General features: G+C 42.6%; 1 protein-coding gene across 1 annotated transcript in view; it reads left to right on the top strand.

The window, feature by feature from the left end:
* The first annotated feature begins 372 nt into the window (after positions 1 to 372).
* Positions 373 to 13,009, top strand: part of PIGA (phosphatidylinositol glycan anchor biosynthesis class A) — a 22,735-nt gene continuing 10,098 nt past the window's right edge. The window contains exons 1-5 of the mRNA XM_019525039.1: positions 373 to 462; positions 2,657 to 3,446; positions 5,838 to 5,970; positions 6,625 to 6,757; positions 10,137 to 10,343. Of these exons, the coding sequence (XP_019380584.1) occupies positions 2,729 to 3,446; positions 5,838 to 5,970; positions 6,625 to 6,757; positions 10,137 to 10,343 (1,191 nt within the window). The 5' untranslated portion in view covers positions 373 to 462; positions 2,657 to 2,728. The remainder of the gene's footprint in view (positions 463 to 2,656; positions 3,447 to 5,837; positions 5,971 to 6,624; positions 6,758 to 10,136; positions 10,344 to 13,009) is intronic.

The following is a 13,009-nucleotide window of genomic DNA, read 5'->3' as shown; positions in this document are numbered from 1 at the left end:
TGATAAGCCCGAAATAGTGAAGAGGCATATGCTGAGGGAAAAGGGGCGAGGGGCAGAGAGGGAGAGGAGAGGTATATGATTGTGGGATGGAGCGGAATTATATGCCCTGCCTCTCACTAACAGTGCCCCTCACTCTTGACCCGCAGCACCCTTCTCTCCCTAGCCCTGCAGGTACCGCCCCAACTGGCACGCACGCGCACACACGCTCTGCGCGGCAGAGCAACGCTACTGGCGAAGAAAAGGTTAAAAGAACAGGCAGGCCCTTCCCGACGTCACTCCCTTCCTTCCCTTCACCGATAATGGAGGGCAGATTCCATTGGCCGCCGGGCTCCGCGCCCGCGCGACACATCCGGCGTTGGGAAGGGAAGGGCGGTTGCCCAGGCGATGGGAGTGGTCTTGCGCGCGCGCGAGCCGCTTCCCACCCGGAAATGGGGGCCAGTCGCGTGCGATGGGAGCTGGCAAGTACGAAACGGCGTCCCTCCCCCTCCACCAACCGCTCCCTTCCCCCTCCAGCGGGGCCGTTCGGTTCGGCGCGGCTGCCGGGTAGACTGAACTACTTGGCAGCGCTCGCGGGGGTGTGGGTGGACTCGTCCGCGGGGGGCACAGGAATAACCCATTCCCGCCTGTGAGCGGGGCCCTCGTGCTAGGGGGGCTCCAGGGTTCCCTTCTTGCAGCCCCTGCCTCAGCCCTGTCCAAAGTGCCCCGAGACCTGTCCCCTGACTGCTCCACGGGGGCAGGGCATCAATGCAGGGGGGGTGCAAATTGCACCGCTGCAAATGTGCCCTGGGGTAGGGCAGGAAATCGCCTTCCTTCGAGGCTGCTTCAGGCAGGCCTGTTGGCTGGTTTGGAGGGCACCCAGCAAGGAAAACGATGGGCACGTCTACACCTGCTTGCGGGGAGTGGGGGTTGGTGCTTTAACAAGAGCTGCTCTAATTAAAGCACCACCACGTCTCGGGTGTTGGTGTCTACATGGCAGTGGGGGTGCTTGAACTCAAGCTCATTGAACCAGTTTTCTTGGGAGTGCCCCTGCTGCGGTTTCAGAGCGCAGGGAGACACAGCGGTGCTTTGACAACATCCCTGCACTTGAGAATGGCGACGAGGGCACTTGAGCTGAAGTTTGTGCAATGAGCTTGAGTTCAACCACCCCTGCTGCTGTTTGAAAGCGTGGGGATGCCAGTGCATGAGATTTGGCAGGCTGCTGGAGCACCGCAATTGCCACGCTCCAAACAAGATGGGGACAAATAATAATAAAGAAGAAAGGGATAGGAATGCTAGTCCAAGCTTAGTAACGAGAGTGCCAAAAGGAGACACCGAACAGAGCACGCTGGGCAGCACCCACAGGCTCTCGAACGAGTCCAAGGAGTCAGTGGATACTTCCCAGTTTAGTTCTGCCTGTAGATGTAAGTGAATGAGGGACAGAAAGCTGACCCCAAAGTCCGTGGGGGGGCCGTCTTTCTGTTCAGGGCCTCCTTCCCAGTCAGATGGATTGTGAACTTGGCTAGGGCCAGGAGGAGGTTGACCAGGATATCTTGGGGCTTGGTGGGACCGTGGATGGGGGAGCATGTAAATGAAAACATGTAGAGAAAAATGCAGCCAGAGTTTCTTCAGGCAGCAGTCAAGGACCTCAGGAGGTCCCTGCCAGCCTGGCTGCTCTGAGCTCTGTGACTTTCATCTTCCTTCACTTTGGAGAGTTGAGAAAAAACACTTCCTGTGCCACGACAGGGTGCAGGGGTTAGACCAGGTGACCCTCAACAACCCTCAACTGGTTTTGTTTAGATGTCTCATATTGTAGTCATAGATGGTTTCACTGTAGAAAGTATGACTGTTGTCTTGCCAAGGCATCTTCAAATATAGATTTGTTTGTCGGGGGAGGTTGTTTTGTGTTTTGTTTTGTGCTTTGTTTTATTTTATGGGAAACTCCCTTCAGAGTTAATGAATAATATGAACACTGATTACATGCCTGGAACCTCTGGTCTAAGTATATGGTCTAGAAACTTGGCAACTCCCCAGGTTGTGTTCTTTTATTTATTTTTCCCCTTCTAAATAGGGAGTTTGCCCTTGTTACAGAGTCTGATGCTCTTTGGGAAATACTGTGTGGCTATGAGAGTGCTTCGCAGAATGAGAATGTTTCATATGGTTATGCAGCTTTCATGGCAAAGCAGTGAAGTTCACTGGTGACTAGCTGATCCATCAGCTGTGGATTATCCCCCATTCTCTATTCCAGTGTTGTGGTGTCTTTCTAGAATAGTTGCAGCAGGGGATCTAGTCTTCTGCCTTCTTCCTGATACTTCTTTTGGTTGGTTGGTTGTTTTTAATCTCCTTGGTTTAGGGTTTGTGGATTGAGGGGAGGGAATTGCAGTGAGCCTCAGAAATGAGAGTACTTCCCTCACCCAACAAACGTTATATTTTACTTGCTATATTTTTATTGAAAATACATGTCAAGGCCTGGATGTGGCTAGGGAAGCTGGCGCATTCTACTGTACTTGTAACTGAACAAACATTTTTACTTTGTGTGGAACTTCTCAAAAGCTAGTGCCAACCTCGAAGAAATAAATGGTTATGATGCTGTATCATGAATGTCCTGGTGGAAATAACAGTCTTGAACTGTATGCTATTTTATTTGAGATCGTAATTATTTCCTTTTTTCTCCTTTCAGATTTGAGCCTGCTTCTTACCTATATACTATGAAAAGCTACTGGAACGACTGACTGTTAAAGTTGTTCCAAGTATGGCTTGCAGAAGAATAGGAGATCAGGAGCAGTCTCTTGCTACTGCTTTCTCTGTTGTTAACTGTGGGAGACCCCCAGCATGGGGCATTCGAACGCACAGTATATGCATGGTATCTGACTTTTTTTATCCAAACATGGGAGGAGTGGAAAGTCACATCTACCAACTGTCACAGTGCCTGATTGAAAGAGGGCACAAAGTTATAATTGTCACTCATGCGTATGGAAGTCGAAAAGGCATTCGTTATCTCACCAATGGTCTGAAGGTCTATTACTTACCTTTGAAGGTCATGTACAATCAATCTACTGCAACAACACTCTTCCACAGTCTGCCTTTGCTCAGGTACATCTTTGTGCGAGAGAGAGTCACCATAATCCACTCTCATAGTTCATTTTCTGCCATGGCTCATGATGCACTCTTTCACGCCAAGACAATGGGCTTACGGACAGTTTTTACAGACCATTCTCTCTTTGGATTTGCTGATGTCAGTTCAATACTTACAAACAAACTCCTAACGGTGTCACTGTGCGATACAAATCACATCATTTGTGTCTCTTACACTAGCAAGGAAAATACTGTACTAAGAGCAGCACTGGATCCTGAGATCGTGTCTGTCATCCCCAACGCTGTAGACCCTACTGACTTAACTCCAGACCCGTCCAGAAGGGATAATAGCACAACAACTATTGTTGTTGTCAGCAGGCTTGTTTACAGGAAAGGTAATGAGGTCCAACCTGTAAGTCACATTTCAGAGTATTTTTTTTTTCCCCTTTTAGTGTGTGGTAAGAAATGTTCTGTGGTGAATATAGAATGATGTGTCCTCAATTGAGAATGGAGTTGAATTTGAAATGGCTGGTTTTTTGTTCCTTTCCCCACCCCCTACTCTCATGAATTGAGTACAGAGAACTGATCATAAGGGATAATTTCCTGTTGATTTCATTTGAGCACTGGGCATGGAAATTGGCTCTATGTGGTCAGTTCTTGTCAGTCACGTGGCATCTTTGAAGTCATTGGTAACTTATTCATCAGCTTGCTCAATTTGGAGCTTAAAAGACATTAGTGGTGGGTTCTTCGAGGTAGGAGAATAGATTCACGTGCCTCCATAGGCCACTTGCTGGCCTTCGGACAGTAGGAGACTTCTGTTGGAAATGTCACATATAGTGTTTCTGGGCCACACCTACAGTCGTTATTTTCTTTGGTGGCAGTTTGCAGAAAGCACTGTAGCCTCAATTTAATTGTTTTCTTAGTTTTTATTTTTCGTATCGGACAAGAATCAAGTGTTTCATATAGACAAAAGAAATCCTGCAGTTTATTGATGTTTATATTTCTTGACCTGAGACTCACTTTAGTCCTTCACTAAAGGGATTCTCTCAAAATGATTAGAAAAGTTCCTCCTTATAATATAAATTAATATTGGATTGTTACACAAAACAGTACTCATTTTTTCACTATGCTGTTAGTTTTACCCTTCTATATTAGTAAGCAATTAAAATTATTTGTTTTTCTAATAGTACCTAGAATCTGTAAAAATGACAAACAGCTCCCCCCCCTTAAACAAACAAAAAGACCCCCCCCACTGTAATATTTGCATGCATTTTATGGGAATGCATTCTCTCTCAAAGAAATTCAGGCTATGTCTGCTGAAAACTGGACAAAAATTATGTGGTTTTGGGTTTTGTAGAAAACTTGCATTTTAGTCAGATTTGTTTAAATTTTGGGTTTTTACAGACTTTACATTGATAGTGTTGGTAGTTTCATAGTTTCTAGGGTCGGAAGGGACCTGAGCAGATCATCTAGTCCGACCCCCTGCCATGGCAGGAAAGAGTACTGGGGTCAAACGACCCCAGCAAGGTGTTCATCTAACCTCCTCTTAAAAACCCCCAGGGTAGGAGCCTGCACCACTTCTCTTGGAAGTTGGTTCCAGACCCTAGCCGCCCTGACCGTGAAGTAGCGCCTCCTGATGTCTAACCTAAACCTACCCTCTGCCAGCTTGTGACCGTTATTCCTGGTCACTCCTGGCAGTGCTCAGGGGAACAGTGACTCCCCCAATGCCTGCTGATCCCCCCTGACTAGTTTATAACAGGCCACAAGATCCCCCCTCAGCCTTCTCTTTTGGAGGCTGAACAGGTTCAGGTCCCGTAGCCTCTCCTCATAGGGCCTGCCCTGCTGTCCCCTGATCATGTGAGTGGCCCTCCTCTGGACCCTCTCCATGCTGTCCACATCCCTCTTGAAGTGCGGCGCCCAGAACTGGACGCAGTACTCCAACTGTGGCCTGACCAGTGCCGCATAGAGGGGGAGGATCACCTCTTTGGACCTGCTCGAGATGCATCTGTGGATGCATGACAAGGTGCGGTTGGCCTTCCTGACTGCCTCCCCACACTGCCGGCCCATGTTCATCTTGGAGTCAATGATGACTCCAAGATCCTTTTCCGCCTCCGTGCTGACAAGAGGGGAGTTCCCCAACCTGTAGGTATGGTGCCGGTTGTTCCTCCCCAGGTGCATCACCTTGCACTTGTCTGTGTTGAATCCCATCCTATTCTCATCCGCCCACCCTTGTAACCTGTCTAGGTCTGATTTTAGCCTGTTGCTTCCTTCTAGTGTGCCCACGTCCCCCCACATCTTAGTGTCATCAGCAAATTTAGTAGTACTGCTACCCAAACTTCAGTTAGCTGTGGGAGGAGGGTGTCTGTCTTAATTACATCTGGGAATGCTCTAACATTTGCATCAGTCCTTGGGTCAGCCCAGAATCAGATGGGTTTGCAAAAGTTGACCCCTTTTACCTTTAGGCTGCACCTCTTCTGGCAAATTGCAGCAAAGTCCTTAGGGAGAGCCAGCACTTCTTGTCCTCAGTACCTGCTCATGATAATTCTTCTGGCCAGAGCTGGTGCAGTTTGGGCTAGTTTTTCCAACATAAATAAGTTGAAACTCGAATAAGAATCTCATTCAGGGACTTCATGAGGGTTATTAATTATGTAAATTGGCCTAATTGGTTTATAGGCCTAAACTTTAATCTTGCACATTTGGGCACTTGAGATTTTGAGGCCTTGTGCAATAATCTTGGGTAAGTTGAAAATGTGTTTACTTAAATTGTGTCATTGTTGTACTTTCAGGTATAGACTTGCTTAGTGGTATAATTCCTGAACTTTGTCAGAAATATCCAGACTTAAATTTTTTAGTTGGAGGAGAAGGACCAAAACGAATTGTTTTGGAAGAAGTACGTGAAAGATACCAACTTCACGACAGGTTTGTTTTATCCATGTTTATGGTGACAAAATGCACTTGAGTAGAAAACAAACAAACAAAATGTGTTCTTTCATCTCAAAGTTCCTTTAACTCCCCACTCTTTTCCCCATGGCAGTTCATCTTGTTTGGAAGAATGAGGGAATGGGGACACCTTTATTCTGTTTGGTTTGGTTTGGTTTGGTTTGAGAGAAATCCTTCAGGATGATCATGCTTCCCGTTTCTGGCTTTATAGTTTTTCCAAAATCAATATCGTGCTACCCATTGATAGCTAGCACCTCCCTGAAATTTTAGAATTGATTAAATGGGCTCAAAAGGTACCCGTTTTATCTGAATAGAGGAACACTGGTAAACGTGGAGTATTAACTTAAAAAATCTTTAGTCTTAAATCTAGACACATGGGAACAGCAATCTGAAGGTACTTGCCAGAAAATCTTTTACTCTTCTGAAAAATAAAACCAAACTATTCAAACTGAATATAGAGGGTTTTTTTAATCAAAGTGCAAAGAACTTGGAATGCGAATGTTTCAGTGCCACTCGGAAAGTAATGGCACGCTTGGTAAGCTGCTTCTATCAGAATATTTGAGTAATGTTATATGGCATTTATTATTACAAAATATGACACTTTTTTATTCTAATTCTTTGTCCTATATTCAGAGTGCGTCTTCTAGGGGCTTTGGAACATCAGGATGTTAGAAATGTCTTGGTTCAGGGTCACATTTTTCTCAACACTTCTCTCACTGAAGCCTTCTGTATGGCAATTGTGGAAGCAGCCAGCTGTGGTTTACAGGTAAAAGAATCTGAGTTACACAGAGTGCATGTATAAATATAATTTGTTATATTTGAAATTAACAGTTGTAACAATGCATTTTATCTGTGGATCTATAAGCTCTTTATAAAAATGGGTAATTACTACTGGTATTGTGCTGATTTACATCTCATGTGGAAGTGGAGGCAGATACGCTAACTGAATGTGTTCAAGGATATTCCCAACAAAGAGGACAATTCCTAGTTCTCTGAATTAACTAGGTTGGCTCTTGAAAATGTTGTTCTGGGTATACTCTTCTAGCTAGTTGACTCAGGGTAATCACAGTTTTCCCTATGTTCCATTAACAACAGACATTGGGGGAAAATGCTGGGTGAACATGACCTCTTTCAGTAATCTGACAGACTATTTCAACTGAGCCATTGTTCTGCTCATTGTTCTCTGATTGACCCTCACTTGCCACAAAGATGGCTAGGGTTAAGGAAGAAAGAGGAGAGGGAATAAAACACTGCTTTGTTTATTATTTACATAAGGTCACTTGTTTGTCAATTTAACTTGAGCTATGAATCAGTGCTGGTAAAGTGAAGGGTAAATTAACAACCAAGGAGAATTGGGATTAAATCAGGTTAGTGATGGATAACAAATGGGAGTAAGGATATCATAATGAAAATTAACACGTCTAGGGCAGAAGCAAAACATAGGTTTCTTACTGTGATGAAATTTGGGAGCTCAGTTAAGCTAGTCTTCATTCCAGAATATTGAGAAGTGGCATGTGAAATAGCAAGGATCTTCAGCATATCTTTCAATTTAGTATTTTTATCCTGCAAGTCATAAGTAAGTACCTTTTCTGGAAAAGTGATCTGGGTTGCAATTATAGGCTGTTTAGATTTGACTTTAATATGCAGTATCTTAAGACCAAAGGCTAATTAAAAGCATGAAGAGAAACAGAAAATAGAAGTAAACACAATGTTTGTTTTATTCAAGACAAATCGTATTGGACCAAATTAATAGATCTTAGCTGAAGTCAACATAGTGGACCTAGTCAATTTAGAGTTGAAGCAAAGCAAGATATATTTTCCTATGAAGCACAGGAAAATTAGCTAACTGGAGAAGAGGGGCATTAATACTATAATTGTAGGGAGATAAGCTGGATAAAAGAGAACCTATGATGGTGACTGAAAAGGAGATCCTGACGATGGATGGTTTTGTTAAATGGGACTGATCAAACCAGAGGAAGTTTAATGTGCTGTTTCTCAAGAATGGGTTTTGTACTCCATTCTGTGTAATGTTTTCATAGCAAACCTGGCTCAAGAACTTCATGTGCAATTATGACATTTGTGGATGATCCAAAGATAATACAGAAGATGATGGCCTATAGTTAAAAAAAATAAAAAAAAATAAAAAAAAAATAGTGTTGTCAAATATAATATTACAGGTCAGTCAGGTGCTGATTTAATATCAGTAACTTTTTGGTTTAAAGTAGGGATGTATAGGTTATTAGCAACAAAGGGGGGAGAACTTGAATATGCTGTCTGATCATAAGGTGTCCAGTCTGACACACCTGCGGGGAGAAAAAAGATCACACAATTGCTTTAAGATGCAGCTTGATAAGTTTATGGAAGGGGTAGTGTGATAGGGTAGGGGTGTTCTTTGAGTTTAGATATATATTAGTTTCACCACAAAGAGGAAGAAAGTAAACACAGTCTCCATGTGGAAGGTATCTAAACCCATGTCCTTGCTCCCCTTCTTCCCAAAAATGGCTTATTTGGTAAGGAGAGGGATGAATATACTATTTGGCTGTCTGGAGTTTACCTTCAGAAGCACTGAGCATAAGCTACAGCTCTTAAGTGAGAACTTGGCTTGCATGTGCAGGTGCTCTGATGGTACTTAAACCTCTCAGACAGCTGTCTAGTGGTCCTTACTCACAAGTTCACAGTAGAACCATGTACTTGTTTTTGAGTTGGGAAGGGATGTTTCTGCAGCTCAGACTGTCAAGGATGACTCGGGTTTTTACTTCCCTTTGTAACAGTGGCATGGCCTGCTTCTTAGGATAATGTGAATATTTTAACCTAAAAGTTCTCCAGTTGTGGCATTAGCCATACTTTTTATTGAAGGGCACAACTCTAGAATATGGGGATTTTAGTATATAAGGTGTAGCTGTAACTTGTGATTGCCAGGGGTATATGTATTCTGTAGACTTTTTAGGGGTGTAGGTTGTAGCTGTGTTGGTCTAAGGACATAGACAGACAAGGTTATTTGGGTAAATCAGATATCTTTTATTAGACTAGCTCAAATAATTGGGAAAATTCTTCATGGCAGGCTTTTGGACACAAATAACTACATTCTGAAGGTACTCATTAAATATGGAGAATGTCTATAATGTATAAAAATGCTAGCAGTTAATGATGAATACTGGAGCCCTCTTCCTTTCCAGCTTTCTGTGCAAGTAGATTCTGCCTTATTCCCCCACTTGCTACAAGTGACTATCCATTTGCCATCCTGTCTTGTGGAGAGTTCTGCAACTTTCTTATTGTTGGCTAACACTGTAAATAATAACATACATTATAGGAATCTTCATGCTTTTATTACGTTGCTTTTTAAATGATAGCTTTTATTCAGGTTAAAATTAACATGCCCAAATCTTTAAGAATGTTTATGTAAACATTTGAGTGATCTTAGAGCTCTAAAACATGCGTGGTTAAGAGCTGAGGTAAGAATAGCCATTTCGAAATCAACTTACTGGTTTATTGTTTTCTTGAGGTAGGTGGGTGAGGGTGAGGAGAGAATCCAAGGGTCTGGACCTTTAATGCTTTAAAAGGAAAGGAGGAGCTGCCCTCAGGAATGCACATCTGCTTGATTCTGTAGCAATACAGGCTCACTAAATCACCTTAACTTTGCTCCTGATGAAGCAGGGTAAAAGTTTTTTGCAGTTGTTTTGCTACCTTGTTTTGCTACAGAATCATGCCAATGAAATGGTTTCATTGTAAGAGTTTTTATATCAGTATCCTTTCATATGTATACAACTGGTACATCTGTCTGTATATCCCAAGGGAATTGGGTCCCTGACGTATACCTTTAGGAAAATAAATTTTAATTTTACATGTTGGGGGGAGGAAGGGGAGAAGTGGCTCTGATTTCTGTTCACCCCCATGTCAGTTTCTTTCTTTGTTACCAAAGGGTCAATTCTGAACATGTGCTAATTTGCTGCCCTAGTCGCTTTTCAGAGCTTGGGCCTTCAGCCAGTTCACCTGTCTGAAGACTGTACAGCAATTACTGGAGTGAATCATTTGCTTCGTTTAAAGTATTACTGCTCATCTGTGTTGTCTGTCTTATCAGTATAGCTCTACTTCAGTTGATTGTATTATGCAGCAGGTGTATTATTTAATTGTCTTTGTCTCCAAAGGTGGTGAGTACGAGAGTTGGTGGAATCCCAGAAGTGCTACCAGAAGATCTTATTATCTTATGTGAGCCCTCAGTGAAGTCGCTGTGTGATGGCTTGGAAAAAGCTATGCTGCAGCTGAGATCAGGAACATCATTAGCCCCAGAAATTATTCATAACAAAGTGAAGACATTCTATACCTGGAGGAATGTTGCAGCAAGAACTGAGAAAGTATGTACACTTGTTTTAGTAGTCTCTTAAAATGTGATTTCACTGTGAAATGTACTATACTTGATTCTAAGATGAGCTTCTCCTCCCCCCCCATTTTACATGAAGCAGGGAAGCCTGTCTTGGAATTGTGTATGAAGGAAGGCAGTGGCAGGGTAGGCAGCTGTTGTGGCTCGGGCTCCAGCACTTACCCAGGTCGGGGCCATAGTCACAGCTGCTGCCCCCTTCTCCCCCTGCAGCCTCTTCTCTCCCATCTCTTCCCCACCCAACACTTTTCTCTCCTGCTTTCCTCCAGTCTCTGCTCCCCACTAATCTTATTACTGGACGGCTCCCTCAGAACTTCTCTTGTGTGCTGGCAGGCTACATCCGTGTTTTGGTTTGGGGCACTGAGCACAGCCCCAGCCCCGCCCTGCAGCAGTGGTGCGGTGAGATGCAGCCGTGCTTAGTGACGCTGGCTAGAACTGCAGTGGGGAAGCGGGAAGAGCAGAGGCTACAGAAGGACAGGCCCAGCAGGGAGCAAGCTGCTTGACCTCCACATGCTGCCTGCCCCCCTTGCAGCTGTGGAGAGATGAATTAAAGATAACCCTCCACTAATTAGATTCCAAACATGGAAAACTAACAAATTTATAGATTCCCCCCCCATGTATAGAATTTAATTATTGGGGGGTTGTCTTAGATATGAATAAATGCAGTACCTCTCTACAAATAGGTTTATGTATTATCTGATTGACTTGACTTGCATTGAATATGCTTGGTTTGTTTCCTTCCCCAGTCACTGGCCCTCCAAATACAAAGTACACTTTGTGCCATATCAATCAATAACAGTTTTGATAAGCAAATAATTATATAATTTATATCTATGCAATCCCTTGTTTTCATGAGATTCCACACTTAGAGTTGGCCTAGCAATTGGATTACATACTTCACAAGAAGGCACACGCTGCCACTCTGACTCGGACTAGCAAGGTTAAATATTAGTGACTAAATTAAGATATTAGTTATATCTAAATATAACAGAACATATACAAGCTGTGGTTATGCTGGATAAGAAGTTGCCATAGTTTGAGTCACTTTTGGTGTAGAACCCTATTGTAGGGTGAACACTTTATAATTTTGATGATGATGATAAAATTACCTGTAATAAGTAATACTGTTTACAGCTTGTTGAGGAAGCTTCCAGATAACCCTTAGAAATCAGATTTTCTTTTTTGTTGTTGTTTTTGTGCATCAGCAAGAGTAAATAAATAGAGAATTCCAACAGAGATTAGTCTTATAGAAAGTTTCTCTCTATCTCTCTTAAAAGTGTTCTTCCTTCATAGTGATTTTAATGTCAAAATAATATTACTCATTTGTTTTTTTTTTTTAATGGGTTTACTATGATCAGATAGTGGACACAAATATTGCTATTCCTGTGAAACTGGGGAGTGTATAATAAATAATGGAAGACAAAACTGAAGAACTAAAACTAGGTATACTTTACTTAACTTGGCAGCTTTTAAAGCTAAATTAGATTTAGCTTGTAGTAATGATTATTGCAGGTTTTTCAAGTACATGGCTTTGGTAATTTAGCCTTCTGTTCATGTGTGAAGGTATTTGTTCTGCAGCCCTTCACTGTAGCAAAGCTTTCTCTTTTTGCAATTCTGAATAAAAGGAAGTTATTTTTTAGGCAAATGAGTAATCATTAACTCTTGAGTTTGTTTGTTTATATTTTTTAATCAAAAAGCCATACAATATCCTGTCTCTGCATACAGTGACTGAGTACAAACATAGGTTAGAATTTAAGCTTAGAAGTGTCTCATTTGTATTAAAAAGCAATCTTCTTGTGGCAGATCAGATTTATCTGATTTGTTGGTACGTGTTTAAAATTGTAAGTCTATTTACATAGATAAAAAATGCCTATATTTTTTGACAGTGATAGTTTGAGGCTTCTTTCCAAAAGGAAGAAAACAATTCTAAGGATATAGACTTTCTCACAAAATGTGAGGACATAGAGCTTTGCAAGTAAATATTAAGCTTCTCAGTGTCATGTTGAAGATTACTTGTTACCAGATTTGCCCATCACTTTGGGGTGTGCTCATTTATTATGGATATGTTTCTATGGTCTCTGTAATTCTATCAATGTGTTGTTTGTGTTTCTATACGGAGCTGTATATCTCCCTTCTGCAAGTCCTCACCCCCAATGGAGCTTTCTTGCAGGACTCAGTTTCAGTGGGGCTGGGTTCTTCCAGTCACCAAATCAGTCATACACACACAGATAAACATGACATGCCTGACTCGGCCAGGTTGATCAGTATGGACAGGCTGACACCCTTATATGCCAAGAATCAGTTCATCAGAGCAACAATAAACTGCAGTCAAACGCAAGCACACAGGTAAACAGAATACCTCTGAATCCGGCTGGGTGTTCAGCTGACACCCTTATGGGCCAGCATTCAGTTCATTAGGGCACGTCTGAGCCAAACTGGGTCAATCAGCCTGGGTCAAAAGAAGCGTTGCTGGAGAGCAAGTGGGGAAGGAAAGTGGAGAAGGAAACATACACCCAGTTACTACTAGTATGACTATAAAAGTTATTTATTGCTAAGTATATGAAATATATAATGGTACTGGTAGTAATAGACATGCAAAGGAAAACAAACGCACACAATTACAGTACTACCGTGGGGAAACTT

Source organism: Gavialis gangeticus, unplaced genomic scaffold, assembly GCF_001723915.1.
Source record: "Gavialis gangeticus isolate Ggan-Ray unplaced genomic scaffold, GavGan_comp1, whole genome shotgun sequence".
NCBI lineage: Eukaryota > Metazoa > Chordata > Crocodylia > Gavialidae > Gavialis > Gavialis gangeticus.
The sequence above is the reverse complement of the archived record's forward strand: the minus strand, read 5'-3'. Positions and strand labels throughout refer to the sequence as shown.